This window comes from Triplophysa dalaica, chromosome 18 (genome assembly GCF_015846415.1).
Source record: "Triplophysa dalaica isolate WHDGS20190420 chromosome 18, ASM1584641v1, whole genome shotgun sequence".
Lineage (NCBI taxonomy): Eukaryota > Metazoa > Chordata > Actinopteri > Cypriniformes > Nemacheilidae > Triplophysa > Triplophysa dalaica.
In genome coordinates this window covers 5,225,914-5,250,188 of record NC_079559.1, presented here as the reverse complement: position 1 = coordinate 5,250,188, position 24,275 = coordinate 5,225,914, and the positions used below count along the sequence as shown (strand labels likewise).

The following is a 24,275-nucleotide window of genomic DNA, read 5'->3' as shown; positions in this document are numbered from 1 at the left end:
TTACACAAGCGCAAATTAAAATGCCAACCATCTCTGTGCTTTTTTAAAGGTTAATTTTTTTATTCTAGCGGCATCTAGCGGTGACGTTGTGAATGGCAACAAACGGTTCACTCCTCACCTTCCACTACCTTTCGAAGCCCTACAGTGGCTGACACAGAACAAAGGTGTTTACGTTTTCGAAGAAGATAACGTAATTACGAAACGCACTCTTTAGAGGAGTTTGTCTGTTAAGGGCTACTGTAGAAACAAAATGGAGAATTTCATGCGAGTGGACTCGCGGTGTATGTAGATTGAAATAGCTCATTCTAAATTAAGATAGTTGTAAACGTATAACTTCATTATGCAAGATCTTTATAGACCTCTTAAGACTTAGTTTTGTGTATTATCTGTCAATAGATCCTAAAAATGACACACTGGACCTTTAAATTAAATACAGACATTGTTAATCTACATGCAATGTGTCGATATAAAATAAAGTGATAAAGAAACACAACAACTTCCTATCGAGTTCAATAGGTAGTCACAAATCCCATAATGCATTGCAAAACCCTGAAACTCGCTATGTTTTAAATCCACAGCACATTTTCTCCAATATGTTCTCAGATGTATTTTCTTATTCTCATATTAATAATAAAGACCATAACAATTACCACCATATTAATAGCTTAATATTTATTTTGTTCATTTTAATTACATGTTACTCAACATATTTAAAGAATAGCCTCCAATGAAGGGAAGTTAAAAAAATAAAATACAATTTGCCTGTTCTTGATAGGCAGTCAGTGGCCAACATATAAGTGGTTTTCTTTTAGAGGCACACAAAGCATATACATACATACATATATGATCAAGAATAGAGCATAAGAGGTTTTTTTATAAACAGCACAAGACAGCAGCAGCCTTAAGTGGAACATAAAGCGTCGGGTTTAAAATGGAGTTTTGTAATGCTGTATTGCTGTCTGGTCGATAGTAATAATGCGGATTCGAATAATTTTCATGTAATTGTTGCACTGTTCAGAGAAAATCCATATTGCCGCAGGGGGATATTATCTAATCTCTTGTGCTTTTTTCCCCCACTTACGCCACATATTTCTTTGGCCAAAGGCAAACTAGTGTCCTGAAACCAACATCACACTGATGTCAAAGGGCAATACTGCAAACACCTGAAAGCATTTAAAACAAAAAGAGCTTTACGGTTCCAGGCCTTCTCCCAACCTGCTGTCAAATGCTTTCACATACAAAGTCTGTGTAAAAGGACACTTTTACAAAGTTAATCTATTGTACAAACGGGGAACAGAAACCAGCCACAGACATAGAGAGTCCAGACAATGCCCAGGAGAGCAGGTTCTTGTCTTTCAGGCAAATAGTGTGTTTGGGTGGATCCACCTACTGGTGAAACCACATACTTACAATTTAAATGGTTATGACAAATTAAGTGTTACACAGCTCTGTAATCATATACCAATAACATTGTGCTTGTATATAAAAGAGAGCTTTTCAAATGACAAGGTGAGCACTGGAAGTAGTGAAATTATAAGTAACACTAAATCCTTTTCAACTGAACTCTTAGCAGACCGTTTTTCTCTCTTCTTGCTTAACATCTATACAAGGCAAAGTAGAAAGGTTAGGCACTTTAAAAGACAGCCCGCTTAAACATGGCTCAATTCAATTTGTGGCGCTCAAATAATGAGATTTCTCATCTTTAATCCTTTTGCTTTGCCATTTGTTGAGACAAAGGGACATTTTGTTTTCGCTATTAGAAGCAGACTGCCTATATTGTGCATTCTACTAAGACATTTATAAAACAGAATATGATTTAGATATGAATACACTGTAGTTCAAGATTACTGGCAAACAATTTCACAAATATGTACATTTTCATTAATTACAACGCCTGCTTATGAATTTGTCATTTTCAAATAGTGATTCTTGAAGAAGTTTGTCAAGATGTTGATTCTTCGAAAGATCAAGTATGGAGTGAATGGTGGTTACACATTACTTTTCAAAATTTCATCAGTGGTCTCTTTAAAAATATTTTAGTATGGTGGATGATCAATTTCAGTAGGACTTCTGATATTGTTGCAAATCTGTTACAAATCTGAGGCTTTATGAATTGTGGGATATGTTCCTGAGATTCCAGAGATGCCCCCGATAAACCTCTTGGGTTAGAGAACTATTGCTGAAACATTGAAAAGTGGATGAAGCTGCCCGGTTTGCTTGCTTTGTAAACGTTCAACAAATGTGTTAACGGTACTCGAGATACGATGAGATCAAACCTAACACCTGGAGTATGTTTGACATCTTCGACCTGTCCCCATCTGAACTTCAGGGGTAACCATTGGTAAATTTCTAACAATTCTAAAATATACTTCAATTAAATGGGAATCAATCTGCCCAAACACTTGTTTATCATTAACAATACATTTTACTAAAGTCAGATGGATTTTGAGCGGTCCACGAGATTACTGGAGGTCTCTTGATTTGAGGTTATTTAAAAACACAAGGGAGTCACACAGGAGGTTTCAAGCCAAGAAGGCTGCAATAAGTCCGTTACCTTCCATCCTTCAAATATTTTCCACCAATTGGGAACCAGAACTCAATGGAATCATCAAGTTGTTTAAGATGGAACCAAGGATTCTGCTCATAAAGGTGGTCAAACCTCTTCGTCCTCTCCAGCTCCTCCTCTTCTGTGTGACGGGGTGGTCTTGGTGTCCAGTTTGGGTCAAGACAGCTCGGACTTGCTAAGGGCTATCGCCAGCTCCAGATCCTCCTGCTCCTGCTGGGACAGACGAGCCTCACGCTCCTTCTCCTCTCTCTCACTCTCCTTTTTCGCCCACTCTATCATTTCGTCCTCCGTGGGGAACTGCTCCACACACAAACACACCATAACCCTATCAGAAGCCCTTCAATTTACACTTGTATTCTAACATATAAGAGGGTCAATGCAGTGTGCCTACCTTGCAAACTTGAATTTTGGGGTTAAATAGATTTTAAACAATGTCTACACACCTATCAATGAGCTAATATAGACACTCAACATTTAGTGACATCTCTTCATAACTACAATATACAAAATGAAAAAATATTCTATAGTATCAATTGTGTATATTTTAATTCAAACAGAGAGGTATGAGTAAATGTTTTAAATATATTTAAAGTCTAAAACTCCATATTTTTTAACTTAACAAGTAATAAGTAAACACTGGCTTCACAATGGCATTTAAATTTATAGAGAAAAATGTACCATTATTTTTTCAAGACGCCCAAGGGATTTTTTTTCATTACTGTAATGTGCAGTTGTAAAATGTAATGTGTAGTTTTATGGAAAACCTGTGATTGACAGTACATTATTTTATATTTATCCATTAAAGGGATGCTCCGCCCAAAAAATGAAAATTCTGTCATGAATTACTCCCCCCCCAAGCTGAACACAAAGATATTTGGAAAAAATGTTAGCATATGACATTTCTGGGACATCATTGACTACCATAGTAGGGAAAATTAAAATGGTAGTTAAAAGTGACCCAAATCTGTTTGCTTTTCTACATTCTTCAAAATATCTTGATCAAAAAATTATACAATATTATTTCTCTACTATGGTATCCAATGATGTCCCAGAAATGTCAGTTGGTCAAAATATCTTTCTTTGTCTTCATCAGAACAAAGATGCATACCCGTTTGGAACAACTTGGGGGGATTCATTATGAAATGTTCCTTATTTGGTGGAGTATCGCCTACTTTGTGTTGTTGATATTGACTTTACAGTAAGATTCTATTTGTTAACGTTAGTTAACATAAACAATAAATAACGTTTTTAAAGCATGAATTAATATTATTTTATGTTCATTTTAACAATTACTAACTTTTTAATATCAACATTTGCAAAAACAGCTAACCACGGTTTTGATTCCTGTTTTTATTGTGCATTCCAAGTAATATCAAACTACATTTGACTTGTTTTGATTAAAGGGATGGTTCATTCAAAAATGAAATCAGAATTTCTGTCATCATTTACTTACCCTGAGGTTGTTCTAAACCTGTATAAATATCTTTGTTCTGATGAACACAATGTAAGATATTTGGAAGAATGTAAGGAAGACATCTCAACCCCCGTTTCCTGACATAGTAGGAAAATAAATACTATGGGAGTTAATGGGTGATGAGATCTGTTTGGTTACACACATTCTTCCAACTATCTTCATTTGAATTCTGAAGAACAAGAAATGTAAACAATCAGAGTGGGAGTAAATGATGACAGAATTGTCATTTTAGGGTGAACTATCCCTTTAAGTAATAATGTCTGATACAGCTAACTAACACAATAAAATTATAACGCAATAAAAAACACGATTTTTTTATGATATGTTTTTGCAAACTAACTCTTCTATCTGTTAACAAAAGTTAATGTACAATGAATTAACATGAACAGAAAATTAACAACAGAATTGATTTTAACTTACATTACCAAAATGTAATAAATGCTGCAAAATATAAATTAATTATTAAATGAGTGATAAATAGAATCTTATTGTAAAGTGTTACCGATGTTCTTTTTAAAATCTGAAATCTTTTGACATTTCATGAAGACATGAAAATTTCGGGGTAACATTTCTACTGATATACTGGTGTGTTGAGTCTTTAACAGCCCATCATGCTGTACACTGAACATGCAAAGATTTCACACAGATGTGTAGATGTGGACGATCCCGGATTGGGAGATATTATAACACAGTGGTTCTCAACAGTGGGGCGTTGCCCACAATGGCGCCCCAGCTGACTTTCACCGGGGCCTCAGGATGACTAATAATTTAAATGAGACCAAATGAGCATTGAAATAAATTGTAAAATGCAAAAAGCCAAGATATTTCTCATTATGTGTACATTATTAAATTGAATAAACAATTTTCCAGTTCTGTTATTTTACTGGGTAGAAATTTTGAGATTTTGTGAGCGGATGGGAAGCCTTTGAATATTGTTGAACACAGTGGGGGTCAAAAAGGTTGAGAACCCCTGTTATAACAGATAGAGAAGATACGAATGTTAACACACAGATCACACAATGCAACTAAACTACTTTGGAAGGCAACAGAAGTTTGTCATCAAAATAAATCTTCATTTATTTGATGCGCCATCTGATAAAAAAAGGGCCACAGTGGCAAAATCAGATAAGACAATCTCTTTAATTATAAATAAAAATAATACAAAAAGGTGCCAACAGGAAATGCCGGCACTTAATCGAATTGAGTAGCAAATTTTCTATGTAAGAACAAATTTAGTTTTCATCTAGAAAATGAGATGGTGAAAAGACACACGGGATGAAGTTAGAATGCTTCCACAACCAGGACGTGCTCAACCAATGAACAAGGGTCACGCAGGAAGGAGAAGGGCAACCAGACAGGTGGACACAAGGGATTAGTTTGCAAGGGAAGGCGAGACAAATCAGTGAATCGATACACATCGAGGCAATGAACGTGCAAGATGGAATAAAGCCTCAACCAAGATGGAGAACATGACAAAGAACACGCGGGTGAATTGAGAACAGCCAATAGCAAGCAGCCCCGCCTCTTCTTCCTCAGGCATTGAGAATCTATGCGTGATGTTAGGAATATTGCGATATTATAAATATACCTATTTTCCTTACATTTAAGCATTTCGATACATTCATTCTTGAGTTTAACAGGATAACGCCTTTTTTGTTGACGCAAAGACCACTAGTATTTAAATATTGTTATTTGTTGTATATCTACAAAAGACAATTGATAAACAATGACAGCTATATATAAAACTGAAACACAGATTATAAAGCAAAGGACATAAAAATACTGGATATATATATATATAAAAATAATGTCTTCACAAAAACAAAATGTAAGATTTGGCCGTGTGGGGACAAGAGGTCAAGGCTGCTGCTCGGCAGAGGAGAAATGTCAGGGTTCACTGGGGTTCAGGAGAGGGAGAGGGGGAGGAGCTCACTTTGTCAAAGCTGGCGAATCGGGCGGGGTCACGCAGGGCTTGGTGGGGCGAGGAAGGGGCGAAGGGATCTGGTACCGAGTCTTTAGCTGGGAGGGAGGAGAACTCTCCGGAACCCTGTGCCTTGGACAGACCACGCCTCTGAAATGACTCGGACGAGTCCGATCTGTGAATGTTGGACCGCTTACCTTCAAAAAAATACACAGGATAAAGGTCTTCGGGATGGATAAACAACAACAAAACACATTCTTTGCAAACGTAGAGCGGAACCTGGAGTGTTTTCGGGACTGACCTGGGGGTGGAGGGGGAGGTCTGGTGGGTGTTCCCGTTTTGGGCGGTAATGCTGGAGGAACATCTGACTGTGTGTTCTCCTTAAATAAATTGATGTTTGTGCTTTTGTCAAATGGATCACCATTAGACTGAAAGACAAAAGTTCATAATCATAAATAAACCTGTAAAAAAATATATTTGCAGTGCGTTTACAATTCTCACCTTCGCTAAGCTACTGAAGTCTGCAAAACCTCCAACAAACGTCTCATTCCCAAACATTGCGGCAAACTGATCTGAAACAAAGAAGCACAAACATAATATTACCCGGATAATTTTTGATCATGTTTTGAAGCAGAATCCCCCCGAAGTTAATTAAAAGTCAAAGTGAATTTGTAAAAACTGCACAATTAGATATTTAGATTCCTGTTTCTCAATATGCACTGTATCGTTTGTGTCTGACAAATGCATAATTATAAATTATTTATTGGCTCTGGAAAAACATGTAGTTTATGATGTCCTGCAGTACCTGGGTCTGAGTTAGCAACCACTGTAACTCCTCCTGGGGCAAACGGATCATTGGTCGCTGCTAGCCCCTCTCTCTGAAATGGAAAAACGTCCGTTTTAAGATGAAATTTAGCCATTCAACCCATGTCATGAAATAAAATATTATACAAATGCACTTTTATTTTCCTGGCAGTCGCTTTATTGAAATTATGAAACACTCACTTCAGGAATCTCCGGCGCTCCGAACGGGTCGTGGCCTGTGCCAGATGAGCTAAATGGATCATGGTCTGCCCGTGCGTCCATTTTAGATTTGAACGGATCGGCATCTGGGATGCTACTACTGCTAGATGAGAACGGGTCTGGAGTGACCGTATTGCTGGTTTTGGATGAGAATGGATCCGACTCTTTTAGGCCTATGGTGGTGGTGAAGGGGTCAGTGGAACTGAAAGGGTCTTCTAAAGGGAAACCAGCTGAAGGGTGTTTCAAAAAGTTGTCTGCCGCAAACGGGTCTGTGCCTTTAAAGGGGTCACCGCCGAAAGGATCTGAACAGACAATAAACAAAACCGTCATAAATTAAAGTTAATTTGAGCAACTGGATATATTATATGTATAAATGCAATCTACAACAGTAATACCATGCTCACCAGCGATGTCGACCTTTAAGAAAGGGTCATCGGTGAATGGGTCACCTGCAAAAGAGGTTTATAAATAAGCGAATGTTTTTAACCAAAGTAAACTAAAGGACGTGTGGCAAGCACAACCCCTACACGGTTTGAATCTATAACCTTAATGTTACCACTAAAGATATTTTAAAACTAGTCTATACCACCCAATATGCTAACATCCTGTTTTTGGTTTGCTCAAGATTTCACGCGTGTAGATCTTACTGTCTATAAATGGGTCAGACTGGAAGAAGTCAACAGCAGGACCGGTGGGTGGGAGTGAAACTGGTGGAGCGGCTTCCTTCTTCTCGGTCTCCACTGTTTCAGCCTACACATCATAATATCCAAAGGCATTAGTATGAACTTTATTAAAAGGAAAACCTACACATTAATTTGTCACATTATCACTATAGGAAGTTTGTTGCTCACCTTTGGTGTGCTGGTGGCAGGCTGTTCCTCTGGGTTTTCATTCTCCTCCTCTGCCTCCTCATCCAGCTCTGGGGTAATTTCCTGAAAACAGTTATTAGACATGTATATCTGATATTAAAGAAACAAATAGCCAGATTTAAAAACCAAGAGATGGCCTATACTATCATTTATTGTGCAGCTCTATCAATAAGCGAACAGGAAGTGACATCTCACCATGTTCTTCTGAGGCCAGGCTACATTAGAGGAGCTGACAGTGGAGAAGGCACTGGAGAAAAGTTCACTGTTATAAAGATCAGCGCTATAAAAGTCAGCTTTAGGCTCCTGCTCCTCTGGACTGACAGGCGTCTGCTCTGCATCTGATCCGGGCTGTTCCTCTGTGACTCTGAGCTCCTGCGGCTCGTCCATGGATGCCTGCTCGTCTTCGTCCTTTCTTTTGTTCTCCTGTGGTTTCCCTGGTGGAGATGATGTGGGTTGAGGCCACTGCAGTTGCTCCGAGTGCTCAGACGAGGGCGCTGTTCCATTTACAAGCACCGGCTCCTCCAGGACTCTCCAGGTCAGCCGTGCCGTCACTTCTCTATCCTCCACTTTCAATTCGCTCAAACGCTCTTGTTCCTACCATGAACGAGAACAATGAAGTTTCCAGACAGGAAAATAAAGAAGATAAACTTGAGAGCAAACCTTATATTTTATAATAAAAGGAGTAGGGTGTGAGGTTCAGATCGCAATGTAAAGCATGATGTCAACATGAGTAGACAAAAAAAGGGTGTGATAGGCAGATTGAAAATATATAAAGCTGGAAACACATGTCAGAGATTTCTTGATTCAGAGACAAATGAATGGACTGCATTTAAAATGGAATCAAACCGCCCGCTTGCTAGTTTTCTGTACAAAAGTGAAGCTGTTAGAAATCATGTGTGGAAATATGCAGCGCTGATTTATTCATGAGAAGATGATCATATCTAACAGCGTCATGATTTATGGCACACACAGAAGAGAGTCTATATGTATGACCTTTAAACAACCCAATTTAATATTTCATGCACATATAGCCACACAAAAAAATAAGAGCATTTCAAAATTATTTAGTATAGGTGTGTGTTTAGGTCAAATTATCATTTTTGTTGGACACAATACAACTGGAAATAGAATTATAGTACAAGTTGGGTCAGATGATATGATGCAATTTATAAAGGGTCCCATTATAAAATAAAATAATCTATAATCTATTTTTCTAAAATTCTCTATGTTAGGCCCAGAAGACCTTTCGTTTCATACAGTCATGTTATCATGGTTATACTGAGACAATTTTGCTACAGCGATAACAATCCCTACATCCTATTTAAAAATATATATATTTTCAGTAAATAATCAAAAAAAAAGATTTAGATGGAGATCTCTAAAGAACTTATGACATTACAGACAAAAGATGGAAAGAAATAAAAATCGAACTGACCTGAGCAATCTGTGTGTGAGATTCTTTAACCATGTCCTCTAAAGGGCAGAGTTGAGCACGAGCAGACTCCACAGTCTCTCCCAGGTGCCGCGTCTCGTCCTGCAGACGGAGCAACTCTTCCCGAGCTCTGGTCAGCTCATCTTCATAGTCACCAATTCTCTGTTCCTGCTCCGAGTGCTCCACCTGCAGTGACTGGATCTGGAAATAATAATAGAAATCTTGTTATTGGGAACAATAATGATCTTAAGGGTAGTTGTTTTAATTAAATTCTTTCCCACTACATGCAAACAAAATTTGGGCAACTGTGGCATTACAAAGCCATTTTAAGTCAACCAATGTCTTGAAATCTTTAATATGTTCGTTCAATGTATTCATCTAGCGCAGGGGTTCCAAAAGTAGTGTCGCAATGCCACAAGGCTGGGGTCGCAAGATGATTTCCAGAAATCGTTTGTCTATTATTAGGAATAGCGTATTTCATCAATAAGTGTAACAAAACATAAAAATAGTAGTTAAATTCAAAATAAAACCATGCAAATAAAAAGCCATCAGCCTTTGGAATTTGCTCCCCCTCGATCGTGACCCCTGAGGAGATTACATCACATTACCAAACGCTAATACAAACAAGTAAAATAATGAGTAAATAACTATAAAGTCATATAATGTTAGACTGTGTTCTTTTGTGTTGTCATTATGCGCCTGTTTGGATAGACCAAATTAGCGCATGTGAGCATTTCCCCGAAATGTTTGTATATCCACCTCCGAGGATAATGGGGGTCTCGAGTCCCTAGCACTGTTATTTGGGGAATCGGGCGGAAAAGTTTGGGAACCCCTGGTCTAGCAGATGCTTTTATCCAAAAATATTTAATAACTTTCATCATTTACTCATCTCATGTCAAAACTGTATGACTGACTTTCTTCTGCTGAACACAAAAAATATATTTTTAAGAATGTTGGTAATCAAACAACATTGGCTCCCATTGACGTCCATTGTATGGACACAAAACCACTGAGCCCTTTCCCAAAAATTCCTTCTTTTTGTCCCACAGATTCTGAATGACATAAAAGTAAATAAATGACAGAATATGTATTTTTGGGTGAACTATCCCTTTGACATTTTATGTTCTCAATACTGATGGTTGTATACCAGTTGGCTCTCCTGACTGCATTGCTGCTGTATGAGTGAAAGCTGTTCCTCCAGAGATCTTTTCTGCTCGTCCAGCCTCTCCAGCTTCTCTTGCACCTCCTGTCGCTCCGCCTGCAAACGTCCCAGCTCCTCTGAGCCCTTCTGAACCTCCTCCTGCAGGTCCTAAGAAAGAGAGCCCAATAAATGAACATTTATTCATTTAGCAGACACTGTAATCCAAAGCATCTAACAGTTATCAATCCACCTGGGAATCGAACCCATATCCTTTGCACTGCTTATGCATGTCTTAACATGTCACAGCATGTTCATTTCGTACTATTACAAAAACAACAACGGTGCTAGAAGAGTCATGGAAAGGAATTGAGGGCTTTTGGTTATCTAGGATAAAGGATAAGATATATGATGTTATTTAATGTCACTTTTTGAGGCATTAGAAGAAAATCTATACTGATGGCAGAAGACCGCTGTATCGTTTCCTTTGTCATTTCCTCTTTACCTATCCACAGAGAGAACGTGGATTGTGCTAAAATGGGTGTGCTAAAAATAACAGGTCTGCTGCCGCAAAGCTAAGTCACTGTTCATGGTGAAGATAGAAACCTTCACACGTCTTATCTGCGATGGAGCCAACGACCCTCGAAATAGAAATCTATTCATCACCCCAGGGTATAAGCTGAGCGGAGAGCTTCGACACCAGAACAGTGTTTCAAGGCTAATCTATTAACAGCCTAAATAAATATTGATAAAATGTATAATCTGTGATAGGCCCTTATCTCTGATAGTTTACGCGATTGATCTTTTTGTTGTCTTAATGTTTTGCTTTTGTAGGTGTGAGCCTTGACCAAGACTTCATTTAGGATCAACGGATGTCCATTTAACACACCAATAAAGAAATCAATGTTTATTTCATATTCAATTTTTTTTGTTTTTAACATTTCTTAGAATTAATGACGTGCATATATGCAAATAAATAGTTTATATTCATGTTTATTTAGGAGGTAATTCAAGTTGACTAAAATTGCACTTCTATTTTATCGTTTACCATAACTGCACCGAATTGACCGTCTCTGTTCATAAAGGTCTCTGAGCTGGCTATCGAAACCACAGGTGTCACATTTTCAGATGCAAAAATGCAAATAAAATCAGAAGGATAAGAGGCCTTGTTGGATGACAGAAAAGGAGAACCCTTGAGAGAACAACCAGCTGTGCTGTCAATATGCCTGTGCACGGATCTCCATCTAATATCCATAAAAACACAAGCACACACAACAGGCTCTGTTCACTTCCTGTGCGCACACACACACACACACAGTTGCTTTTCCATTCCATTAGCTGCCCATCTGTCCAAGCAAAACTAGTGCTGGCACGCCGCATTTTACAACCTCTTAACAAACATTCATTTATAAATACAATAACCTGAACAAGCTTAACCAAAGAAACATCTTAAAATAATCTGCACTCTGTTCAAGATTAAAGAAAGAAGCATAAAGGATCTACAAACAATACCACAGCATTATGAACAGGAAATTTAATTATCACACAGTCTGGGAAAGAGATAGAGAGAATGTAGATCACTATGGAATTGAGAAACACCAAATTTATGAAGCAGGAACACACTGTAGACAAAAAGCCCTTTAACTTATTTTAACATTATGAACCTGTTCTCTCATCACCGTCTATCGGCAGAGAGGACAGACAGACAACAGCTGGCTCCTGTTCTCTTTGTTTGGTTCTTTACTGATTCAGTAAAAAGGCTCAATAACCATGATGATGTGCAAAGAGCAGACAGAATCTGTATATATAGAAAAGCTACAAAACTGATCGCAATATACAGTTCAACCGAGAATAAAAAAAATCTCATCCAAAACGGCCTGACATTCCTACTGTGAGAGGATGATTTTTTTTTTAAATCAGAAATGACTGAGTTGCTGAAATTTGGCTTAATATTTCTGTGATAAGAAAATAAATACGGGTTTAAAACCACACAAGGTTGCATAAATAATATTTTGAAAAACACTCTTGAAAAAGGGTACTTGGCTTAAGATTTTCTTTCATTATAACATTGAATTTTAAGTTATTCGATCAAAATGTACTATATTTACTGTATACAAGTTCTCTATAATACTACATATATTTACTAAATAATTTATGTGTCCATATGTGTATTTAAGTCTGTCATGTCAGCATCATCAGCCTTACATTAAATAAAAATAGCGCATTTGTTTAGGTTTAAAATAACCGGCTCGCTCATACCTGGACTTCAGTGGTCCTCTGTCGTATTGTTTCTTCATGCTCTTTGATGTCCTGTTCCACTGTACTCTTCTCCCTGAAAGACCAGCATAGACATGAGTATTTAATCACGGAGGCGACAGCCGGCACAAACAGCCAGCCGCCAGCAGCAGCTTGAACAGCATCTCCATCCAGCACCATCTCTGCATCCGCTGCCGGAGCTCAAGTGTGTGGGAGAGAGAGTAGAGGTTGCACACAAATGTACGAGCAGATGCTTTTATGGACATCAGGAAAAATGGGAGGAGAGAAGTAGAGAGAAAGAGAGAGAGAGCTAGGGCTGGGAAATGTGGAGCTGGAATAAAATTAGAGACATGTTTTGACTCATTTATGAATCTGTATCATTGTGATTGTCATCTTCAATTGGGTTGTGCTGAAGAATGAAAGAGAAACAGGTTTGGAATTAACAAACAGGTTTGGTATGGAAGGAGGGTAAATAAATAATGATAGAATTAAGTGTTGTATCAGTGTGGAATATCTGTAAAGTTAGAATAATTAAAAATAAAAAGGTGACATAAATGTCACTTATCTTCATGTACAGGATAACAAATAAAACTTCTTGTAGATGAACCTGGATGAACTGCATAAACCTCTGAAAAAAAGGTTTCTTCGAAACAGTGCATGCGGCAATCTTCCCAGCAACAAGAGAGAAACTCACAGACCCGACCATAAGTCAATACATACACACTGAGTCAGAGACTCCCAGGAGAGAAGAGAGCGAAGCAAATAAGAGAGAGACTAAAACAGGATGTAGAACAGCAAACACCCGTTTAAAAGGGTGTTTGGCACACGTTCTAAACATAGTATTCATCCAAAAACTTCCCAGCAATGAGCAAGCATCAAACAGCTCCGATCAGCACAAAAACAGAGAATCCTCTTTTAGAAAGAGGCGTGGGCTATCCTTACCTGTCACCTGAGGGTGCACGTTGCCGTGGAGATCTAAGGCAATCGCGAACCGCCCGCATCATTTTAGCACAAAATTACAGCCCATCGTATTAATAAATCTTTGCGATTTCTATTCTGTATACTCATCATCTCCTGTCTCCATTTCAAAGTGACTGATTATTAATATTGCTCTCTCTCTTTCACTTTCCGTCAATAAGGAAGTGAGACGTGCCAGATCTGTCGGAAAGCGCCTGTCTCAGATTGGACAAAAGTAAAGAGCGGCACCTGTCAGCTGCCAGCTCACTCAAAGTCTGTAAATCAGAAAACAAAAGGTGTGGGGTAAGGGGAGTCTTTCTGTGCGAGAGCCCCTCCTCTCCTCCCGTCTGTGGGGCAGTGCCTCCCATTACAAGTGAGGTGTTAACCTCTAGAGACTCACTGCTGTTTACAGGAAGTTATTTAAAGATTGTGTATCACAGGAAGTATCTGCTGATCTCATATTTATATAGAGTGCCTACACAGTAGTATTGCATACGTCGCATCTTCGAAGAGTGTTTAGTTTGATCAAATTTATAAAAGAGAGATACAGCTGTACGATTATCTTTGGAAAAACACCAGCTGGGGGAGGTGGGACTAGTGGGGAGAGTGAGATGGAACTACAGCACGAGCAAGAAACACATCATCACATTAATCCCTTCGTGTTTTGTACATTATGCCAACAAAACACAGACGCATGACTTAGTTTGACTTACCGCGTACAGTACATGTCCGGCATTTCTTAGCGTTGGGATGTTTCAAACGATCTCCAAATCCAGTATTTTACCCACTGTTTATATTACATCAATCACTGAAATGCCGTGAACAAACAGACACAACTAAACTTCACTATCGCAAGAGTAGATAATCTTGATGGCAAGCAGGTCTGGCTCATCGGTTGGCTCGTGGGCGGGCCATGGTTTTCTAGAAGAATGGCCAATAAAAGGAATAGGATCCCTTATTCTGGATCCTGACACAGGGATCCAGAATTATACAATAAAAGCGTTCCGAAACAAGTGTGCTGGGGGAGTGTATCAGAAATACCACGCCGTACGTCGTTTTTTAACAAGTTGACCATGTCAAGCCAGCATGTTTAACATTGTAAAGAATTCAGAATGCATGACATAACATGATACACGATCTTTAAAGATTATTACAGTATATTCCATCCACACACGTTACATATTTAGGTATTTTGATGCAAAAACTTCATTCACCTCATATCTCAATCACTTGCCACCAACAATATAGTTTATAAAAAAACTGAGCCACTGTCAGTCCTTCCTTCACAAACCACTTTATATGTAAATCAGGTTCATCATAGTTCTACATTGTTCACAAAAAGCATGCTGCAGTAAAATTGCTCAAAATTATTTATAAATACGTTTAGAAACAACAGATTTGAAACAACTCGAATGTGCGTAAATAATGACAGAGTTTTAATTTCTGGGTAAAGTTTCCCTTCAAAAGTGAAAATGAACTTTATTTTCTTTGAAGTATTTGAGGTCTGAAAAATTCAGAGAATATTTTCTATTATTTTCACCAGTTTTTCTTGTTTTCATTTTCTACAAATAAATTCTAATAGAAACAATATTTTTATTTGAAATTTGGTAGAAATATTGTTAGTAGTAGACAAAAAATACAAATGTACACATACCTATAAATAGTATATTCAAAAAGAAAATAATGTTGCAATGGTCTCTTATTTTTTTCTGCGGCTTTCCTAAAGAGCTGATACTGATGTCTGTACCACAGTGGTAAAGAGATGATGTTTACTTCCAGTACAGTATGACAGATCACAGCAATCTCTTGCATAATCCATATGCAACCCCTCGGAACCAACTCAAAAAATGCAGACAATTTGCCTATACACGCCACGGCACAGCCTATGGTACAAGTGTCTTATTCATCTTGAGGTGACCTTCTACATTATGATGACAACAGCAGGCAACACAAAGTAAGTGGATATTCATTCAGAGATCATTCATGAGTGAATCTTTCAGCACCAAAACACAGATTTGGGCAGAGGACACAATGAGATTATATTTAACTCCACACTTCTCTTTCTGTGGTTTCAGAAGCACTTGGGCACATGTGTGACAACAATACCCGAGAACAGCACAAAAAAACCCTCTCTTACACACACACACTAACACAGTTGGCTTGGTGATCAAAAGTATATTAACCAGAAAAATGATGAGTAGTTTGTAACTAGTATACATTTAACCCTTAGACAAACACAATCTAACAGGTTAGGACTGAAATCTCAGGTTTAATACAGTGTGTATTACGAGTCAGATCAGTAACTCACCTCTGTAGCTCAATGATTTCATTACTAAGCGAGTCCAACTCTTTAATAGCCGAGAAATCCGCAGCCTGAACTGACAAAGCATTGTTCTGCTAAGCAACAGAGCCAGAAACATGTAAAAAATGCATTAGTCCTTTTCTATTTACTTTCCAACGAACAATCAACATCACTTGCTAGTTTATTATATGAATCCGGAAAGAAACATTACCACCTGTCGTGCCAGCCTATCAGATGGAGGGATCATTTCTGGAGAGAGAGTCTGGGGCGGATCTGTTCCCTTGGAGAGCTTCTGATTGATGAGATGGAGGGCCAATGCAAACTGCTCTTTGGTCAGCTTTCCGACGTCACAGATATCGCAAAGCTCCCTATACAAACATAAACGCACACATTACAATTTGAACTGGTATACCTAAGAAACATTAGTCAAAACTAGAGATAGATCAGTTCCATGAGCATTTATGGAAAATCAAATCCACGGACAGGCAACTCACCATATGTGTGCCAAGGTGGCGGATGGCAAACCAGTCTTCAGAAATATGTCTCTGACCTCAGCACCCGATACCAAACCATCCATGTCACTGTCTGTCTTGGTAAATAACTCATCATATTTGGCTTTATCTGAAGGAGATACCACCCACTGTATACACACAACAGACACAGACGGTTTATTAAAAATGCTCTCGACACTTGTATTATCTAGAAACTGTCCAAAGTGATTGTAGGAATCGGAAACACATTCATTGGGTATGTAAGATGAACAGGACCTGTGGCGGTGTAGGTTTCGCTGGCAGTGTTTTGGAACCAGAGTGGGTGGGGCCTCTCTCTTTAGACGGTGAAGGTGATGGTAGGAGTGGCATCACAGGGGGTGGAGTCGTTTTTTTCCTTTTCGATGGTGGAACAAGACCGACAGGCAAAGTCATGGGAACTGACTCAGACTCCAGGGCTCTGTATACTAAATACATGGCCTAGAACACAAACATCCACAATAAGCTTCACTTAGAAGGTTACCTTACCCCGATTTGCAATGGTAGGGTTAATTTACAATGATGATTTATAAGTTGAGCTGTCATGTACGATTTTGCAGGAAAGATCAGTTTGCCCAACTTAAAGGTAAGTAAAGTAACCCTGCGATTTTAAACGTCTCATTTTCATTAAGGCTATAACGGACGGCAAAAAATAGAACAGCAAAAACTCTGGCTAGAAAAAGAGGGTGACATCACCCTCGAAAATAACATCCCAGGAATAAAAGCAGATTCGTCTTATTTGGCCAAACATTGGAGGATTGGATGGGTGTAGCTAGTGAATGGTGAAAATATTTTGTATATCTCTTCAATAAATTTGTTTTAATGCCATAACGGGTGCAGAAATAATGAAGAGCAACTTTATAACAAACACAACAGAGCATTAGAGATGAGACATCATCTGGAGAGAACTGACATTTGGTACAGTCAAACACGAAGTCAACTCCTTTATATGACCAACAATTCCGATGTTACATTTGCATTCTGTTTTAGCTTGCTAAAAAAAATATGGTTTTAATAGTCTAATTTGTAATAGACAGATTATAAACAGACAGTGTTAGCTTATTGAGGGATAAACAATACTTCAAAGAGGTCGACACTACAATAAAACATGCTGGTTGCATAAGCGTGGACTAGACTTTTTTTCTAGTCATTTTTGAATTCAGTTGCATTACACATGAAGAAAGATTGGTCTAACTTAAATCTGAAAGGGAGTACTGATTAACCCTAACTAACTGCTAGTTGGTCAGCCTAGCTCTTAAGACACAGTGCTATGTGTAATTTTTTGGAGGATGTATTGATAGAAATGCAAAATAATAAACACATAATGTCCTCACATAATGAAGTGTTATGCTTCTATTACCTTTGAAAGAGCTATTTACATACACCGTGGGTCTCCTTGCATAGAATTTGCATTGTTGTTTCTACAGTATCCCTAAACGGACAAACTGCTCTACAGAGCATATTTCGTAAATATATAATATTTTTGGGCAAAGAAGCAAAAACATGACAACATATTCATTCCGTGTCAGCCATCGTAGTGCTTCAAAAGGGAGTGTTGGAGTAAGCCGTTGGCTGCAATTCGCAACCTCACCCTTAGGTGCAGATAATTTCATACACTGGAGTTTTAACAAAGAGACTTTGTTTATGCAACATCACGTTTACCATAAAGACACTGGAAACAGAGAAAAACTGGGAACAGCCACAACAAGGTCAACATAAACAAGGGTTTATATCTATTGACTCTAGACACGTGATATGACAAGACTCACCACAGCAAACTCATCTTTGTCCAGCATTCCATCTCTGTCGATGTCACTCAGCTCCCAGACCTGTAACATTCGTTACACACAAGACAGCGAGATCAGATTCATTCCGTTTACGTGTAGACGTCATTCTTAAAATACATTTGCTACTGAAATGTATTTTTTAAGGCCATGAGTTTTAACAAGCACAACCAATACATTTGTGTTTGTTTCATGTATATGCTTTTTGGTTTTGGTCAAACCAACTTTGAATTTTACAATCTAAACTCTTTTGTCCTTTTTGATAGACCTCAATACTTCACTGTAACTCATGTTATAGCTCAAGAGCGCAGCATTGTGGTTAAACCTAAACATGCCCCTCAATATTAGAAGTGAGGCATAAGATGTACCAGTGTAACCTCTGTATTCCACTACCATTATAAACATGCTTGTCACCCTTCTCGTCTTACCCTGCCAAGAACATCCACAGGGAGTTTAGAATTGAGGAGCACTGGTTTGACCTTATCTCCCGTGAGCATGCCTCCCACCGGTGAGAGGCTGTCGAAGATAACGTCGAATTTCAGCTTTTCCTCTGGCTACATGACACATGTAACACACATACACAATGAGCAATAAACTGCAAAATGAATCTTTTAGGTAATTTATAAGCATTACATGTGCATCTAACCACAAAGCTAAGACAGAGATACAATTCTAACAATCTATTGGTGATATCTGACCTTGACTATCCATGGACAGTCAACGGGAACGTGTCCAAATTGAAGAGGGCTGCTAGTGTCATGCTAGACAGGAAACAGAAAAACAGCCATTAACTCACAAAAGCTGTTTTTTTTTTCCAACGTAGGCGAATAAAATGACAGACTCTGCTGTTTTCAGTCATCAGTAATTACACTCCCAGGACTTCCTGGCTTATTGGGATGTAGTTTTCCTGGTACGGTGAAAGGGAAGAGGAAGTGAGGGTTTGACTCACAAAATTTGGGGGAGGGACAGCAGCGATGAGGCTTTTGAGAGACACTTCAAATCCATTCTGAGCACACGCCACCAAACGCAGAGCTACGTAAAATTGCTGAGAACAGATAATACGGTTCAAACACATTGCTCATTTTACATTTTGTAACATCGGGTTGGCTTAAAAGCAAAAATACCTGCTTGTTAAGTGAGCCTTTGCATTCTGAATCAGCTAAGTCCCATATCTGTGGATGGAAAACACAATTTGGTCAATAAAAAACTGTTTCACAAGATAGAAATTTGCATTTTAAGCAGTTTCGGTAGGAAGAGGTTATAGCATTGTTTTTAATTTGATGTAAAATTTACAAAAAATACAAAATTATACAGTCGGAAAGCAAATAAAACCACCCGTTCATTTCTATTTTAGTCATCTTGATTTTCCAAGAACTTGTCAATCAATTCAAGGATTTTTATTTCCTGCACTGCTATAATGGACACATGCTGTCTAATTGATGTTACCTTGCCAAGGACTAGATCTGCAAGGCCAGATGTCTTCAAAAATAAGGCGGCATCACTCGCTGCTACACGCCCACTGTTGGACGGATCTACCTGCGGAGGAATAACATGTACAGTCAATAGACAAAAATATTTTATTTCACAAAAATATTTATTTCGCAGTTCAGTGTTTTAGAGCTAAATTTTGATGGCTTATTTAAATCCACTAACAAATCATCACTCCCCTTCCGAAACCTAAGATGTCCAATTTCGCTGCACTTTTAAATGATTAAATACTGTGTGTAGCACTTTTTAATTCTTTTTATTGGTTATTTATATTATTATATTATATTTGCAAATCCCAGTGGGAAACATAAAGGGTGACTAATAATAATGATGATTTATGGCAACAAAAAAACGAAAACATGGAGAAATACGAAATATGGAGAAGGTTTCAGAAGAACAGCAGCGAAATATTACAGGTTGTTTTAATAGTTCCCAAAATGACAAGTGCTTGATCAACTCAAGATTTCTATTTAACAAATTGATGCATATCAGTCTGATCTCATAGGAATGTATTATTAGTAAAAGAATGTTTACACTTGGGGAAACCAAACTACAACTGGACTATTTATACTTGTCATTTATTCTGGGATATGATAAACTACTTAAACAGAAAAAAATACACAAATAAAACAATCAATGCACATTTGCTTAGCTGGAGCCCATCACAGCAAAAAAAGGCCAACAGCAAGACATTTACACCATAGGGCACTTCAAAAAGGCAGCTTTGCTCACCCTGTCCTGTTCGCTTCGCAAATGTCATCACTTATTCATAGAGGCATCCACTTACAGAGAGAACGACACTTAGGGGAGAAGCCTAACCGTGCTTTTAGCTCAAACTGACAGTGGGGTGATGTTTTTTGATTGTTTGCTTCTGCCAAATGTTCAAATGAATATAATGACAACAACACATCAAGAACGCTTACCTGTCGATAGTGTTTCTCATAGACAGGATTCCCACTTGAAAGCTGCAAGTGAAACAAAACAGGGTACGGTAAGTCAAACAGTGAAGTAAATAAAATCGTTATTCAAAAACGAGCAAATGACATGGCAGAATCTTCTAAACATCGTTCTTCTTAGTCTGTTGGCGGCACTGTTGGATGCATTCTATCTCTGAAAAGTGTTAAAACCATCGGGCAACTGGGTGAAAATTTTTTAATGGGAACAATAAAACGACTCGCACTGACTTCAAAAACAAACACCTTTGTGTAATATGAAGATAGTAGAAAGTCACACTTGGGTAAAAAGATAAAATATTGCATCGTAGACCAAACAGGTCTGCCATATATAATACAAACACTGACATTTTGTTATTACACATTGCAACAGTCAAGTAAGAGTGACCCGTAGTTCTGTAACTGACCGGAAGCCAAACCTTCAACTTCAACAAAGGATGAAGTAAAATTACAAAAACATTTCAATATGAATGTGGTTTAAATGCCAACCAATGTAAATCAAAAGCTATCGCACAACCCGGCGAACATGTCTGTATAATAATGAATTAGCATCTTGCTGTTACACTAAGTTCTGCCAGATCCCAGCTGCTTTTTTGTTGTAGTTCAACAGTTCTCTCATCAGGTGGTTACTGGTGCATGCTAATGTGATGCTGGCAGAATATATTTAGCAGAGTGCCACCAAACATTTTCTTGCCCTGTCCAGAAAGGATCAGGGGTTTTTGTTGAACTTCTAAAAGAACGAAAATGTCTTTGGATTTTCAGGCTGTTTTGATGCCAACTCATTTCCTGAGACTTATTCTGGCATGTTCTCCATTCAGTCATGGCACTCCTACAAAGGGCAGGCATAGCAAGCCACAAAACAAAAATACAATAAACAATACCATCAGGTAAATCAACGAAATACAGTTCCAAGGTATGAATAAAAATGATTCATTATATGTGACCCTGGATCACAAAGCCAGTCTTAAGTAGCACGAGAACATTTTTAGTAAAAGACAAAAATACATTGTATGGGTCAAAGTTATCGATTTTTCTTTTATGCCAAAAATCATGAGGATATTAAGTAAAGATCATGTTCCGTGAAGATATTTTGTAAATTTCCTACCTTAAATATATAAAAACTTTATTTCTGTGAGTGGATGTCCTGCCACAGTGCCCCCGATTACCATCTTCAAAGGCAATTTTCTCAATATTTTGATTTCTTTGCACTCTCAGATTCCTGAGTTTTAAACGGTTGTATATCAGCCAGATATTGTCCTATTCTAACAACTCATACATCAATAGAAATCGTATTTATTCATCTTTCAGATAATGTAAAAATATAAATTTCGAAAAATTGACCCATAACACAATTTTGTTGTCCAGGGTCACACATATATTGTTATATGTCTGTTTAAACAGACATTTTTGTAATATCAAAGTTTATTTCAGTAATCCCAGATCTTAAGTAAAATCTGTCATTATCATTAAAGAGATAGTTCACCCAAAAATACAAATTCCGTCATTTATTCACCCTCATTTTACATAAAATCTGTCTCTTTCCTCTGTTTTGTGAAATGTCTCTGGTGTTGTGTTCATACAATGGAAGTCAACTGGGACCCATGTTGCTTGGTAACCAACCAACATTCTTCAAAATATCTCCTTTTGTGTCCTGCAGTCATATAGGTTTGGAATGACATCATTTAAAAAACATGTGGTCAACAATTCAATCCTTGCCATTAGAGAACAGTGCTATTTTTCAAGCAATAAAAACATTTCAGACCATCAACCTAATCGATGCACGAATCCCAGTGGACTATTTAGGCTTTAAAGCAGCTGTAAGTGATTCTATGCATGTAATGTTGTCTCGTGCCACACAAGAATGTCTGCAAGCATGCACAGCACATGCATTTAGACTTTACTGGTGTGACGTTTCTGTATCTTTAAAAAAATACCCGTCTGACTTTTCTTTCATTTTTACTTTACGTTTTAGGTTTTGTACGTTACGTTTTTGGAGTTTTGTAGGCTGCTTAGCCAGCTAGCCACTGTCAAATGTAGCCTTTAAAGTTAGCTAGCAGGCTAATTAGTTTAGAAACTCAGTAGAGTGCAGCAAAAAGTTGTTATCGTATATGATTTTAAAGTCCATGAACATTACAAATACGCCAAATTACAGAACTAGGACAGTAAACGCCATATAAGCATAAAACAACGTTCAGTTCCTTGTATTAATGGACAAAAAGAGAGAAAGTCAGCTAGCAAGCAGAACAATAACTTCCTGCTGTTTTACAATACCGCTAAAAACAATCTGAGTTTCTGTGTATTTTTACACGAAACACATTGACAGTAATGTCAGATCGAAGTCAAATCTGTCTTAATCGTAAATTACATTATTAACCTTTAATTAATCGTTAAGATCTCCACAACTGTTTTACATCTAGCTGATATCTGAACTCACAGATACAAGTTTTACGTTTTAGCCAAGAGGTGCAAAAAGACAAGATGTGCAACGAACGAACGACTTTGAGAAGATTAACGACAAGAACGAACTGGAAATTCAATAAACTTTTATCCACCCAAGTTCAGCACTGACATACTAAGATACGCCCTTATGCAAGTCCCACAAAGATCTGAACTTTTTCTCTCTCCCAGCAAATGGCTGAAAACAACTTTAAACAGCTGCGATCGGGATCGAGGGTGTGACCCTGTATCGCTTCAACCCGCAAAACTAAAGCTCAACGGATTTAACAGACGAGCTAAACGAGCTAGAAAGTGATTTGGAAAGTGTTGTATTTGAGTAAAAAGACTGCATTACCTGAGTCAGAGAGAGACTGGCAGCCATAGTGTTTCTGTTCCCACTAACGTTACTTCATCCTACGTTGCGATAGGCAATGGACAATATAGGGATGCTGTAAACCCTGGAACTGGAGTGCTCAGTGGATTAGAACGGTATGCAAAACATGGCGCTGGAGTCATCTGTGGATCGGGAGCCTCTGAGCAAATGGAAATGTATCGATGCTTCAAAAACAAGCACTGGAGTTTTTAGTGGAAATGGTATGATCAGGTATTGCAAAACACGGCGCTGGATTTATCATTAGAAAAGGCCATACAAACAGTGTTGGGTGTAACTAGTTACTAAGTAATTAGTTACTGTAATTTAATTACTTTCCCTTGAAAAAGTAAAGTAAGGGATTACTCGTATGTTTTCTGTAATTTAATTACAGTTACTTTTGATGTAATTAAACTAAATACTTTGTGAAATATATGCGTGTGCAAGTGTAATTGACATCAAAATTCAAAGTCTTACTTTAAAATCTGTGCTTTAATGTATAATTCTCACATTTGTAATACTTTGGTCATTTAATAATATTATTTATTTGAATGAATTAAATAAGCCGTTTCATGTCTATCCTTGAATCACTTAACTTATCAAGGTTGATGTAGGATATAGAAAGTAATTAGTAATGAGTAACTAAATACTTTTTGGACAGAGTAATTTGGACAGTAATCTAATTACACTATTGAATATGTAATGAGTAACTAGTAATTAATTACTTTTTCAGAGTAACTTACCCAACACTGCATACAAAACACATTATCAGGAGTTTG

The 24,275-nt window shown here is 37.8% G+C and overlaps 1 protein-coding gene across 7 annotated transcripts; it reads right to left on the bottom strand.

Annotated features, from left to right (window-relative positions):
• Positions 1 to 657: 657 nt before the first annotated feature.
• On the bottom strand, positions 658 to 23,601 carry eps15 (epidermal growth factor receptor pathway substrate 15). Of its 7 annotated transcripts, none has more exons than XM_056772575.1 (25): positions 23,482 to 23,601; positions 20,661 to 20,702; positions 19,696 to 19,785; positions 19,374 to 19,421; positions 19,199 to 19,294; positions 18,948 to 19,010; positions 18,678 to 18,803; positions 18,235 to 18,294; positions 16,706 to 16,906; positions 16,433 to 16,578; positions 16,150 to 16,306; positions 15,945 to 16,033; positions 12,683 to 12,755; positions 10,433 to 10,594; positions 9,289 to 9,486; positions 8,049 to 8,447; positions 7,836 to 7,916; positions 7,632 to 7,734; positions 7,380 to 7,433; positions 6,967 to 7,286; positions 6,767 to 6,839; positions 6,463 to 6,533; positions 6,263 to 6,389; positions 5,974 to 6,158; positions 658 to 2,863 (listed from the first exon to the last, which is right to left on the bottom strand). In XM_056772575.1, the coding sequence occupies exons 1-25, from the start codon at positions 23,506 to 23,508 to the stop codon at positions 2,723 to 2,725; spliced, it is 3,132 nt and encodes a 1,043-aa protein (XP_056628553.1). In that variant the 5' UTR covers positions 23,509 to 23,601; the 3' UTR covers positions 658 to 2,722. The 7 variants fall into 7 exon arrangements, with proteins under 7 accessions (XP_056628553.1, XP_056628558.1, XP_056628555.1 ...); XM_056772580.1 differs by having other exon boundaries at positions 7,389 to 7,433; XM_056772577.1 differs by having other exon boundaries at positions 15,945 to 16,030.
• Between the last annotated feature and the right edge of the window lie 674 nt (positions 23,602 to 24,275).

Coding starts and splice junctions, on each gene's coding strand:
- eps15 (XM_056772575.1), bottom strand. CDS start 23,508: ATGGCTGCCAGTCTCTCTCTGACTCAG. Junction 20,703..23,481: donor CCAGTCTCTCTCTGACTCAG/GTAATGCAGTCT, acceptor TTTCACTTGCAG/CTTTCAAGTGGGAATCCTGT. Junction 6,534..6,766: donor GGTTGCTAACTCAGACCCAG/GTACTGCAGGAC, acceptor TCTTTGTTTCAG/ATCAGTTTGCCGCAATGTTT.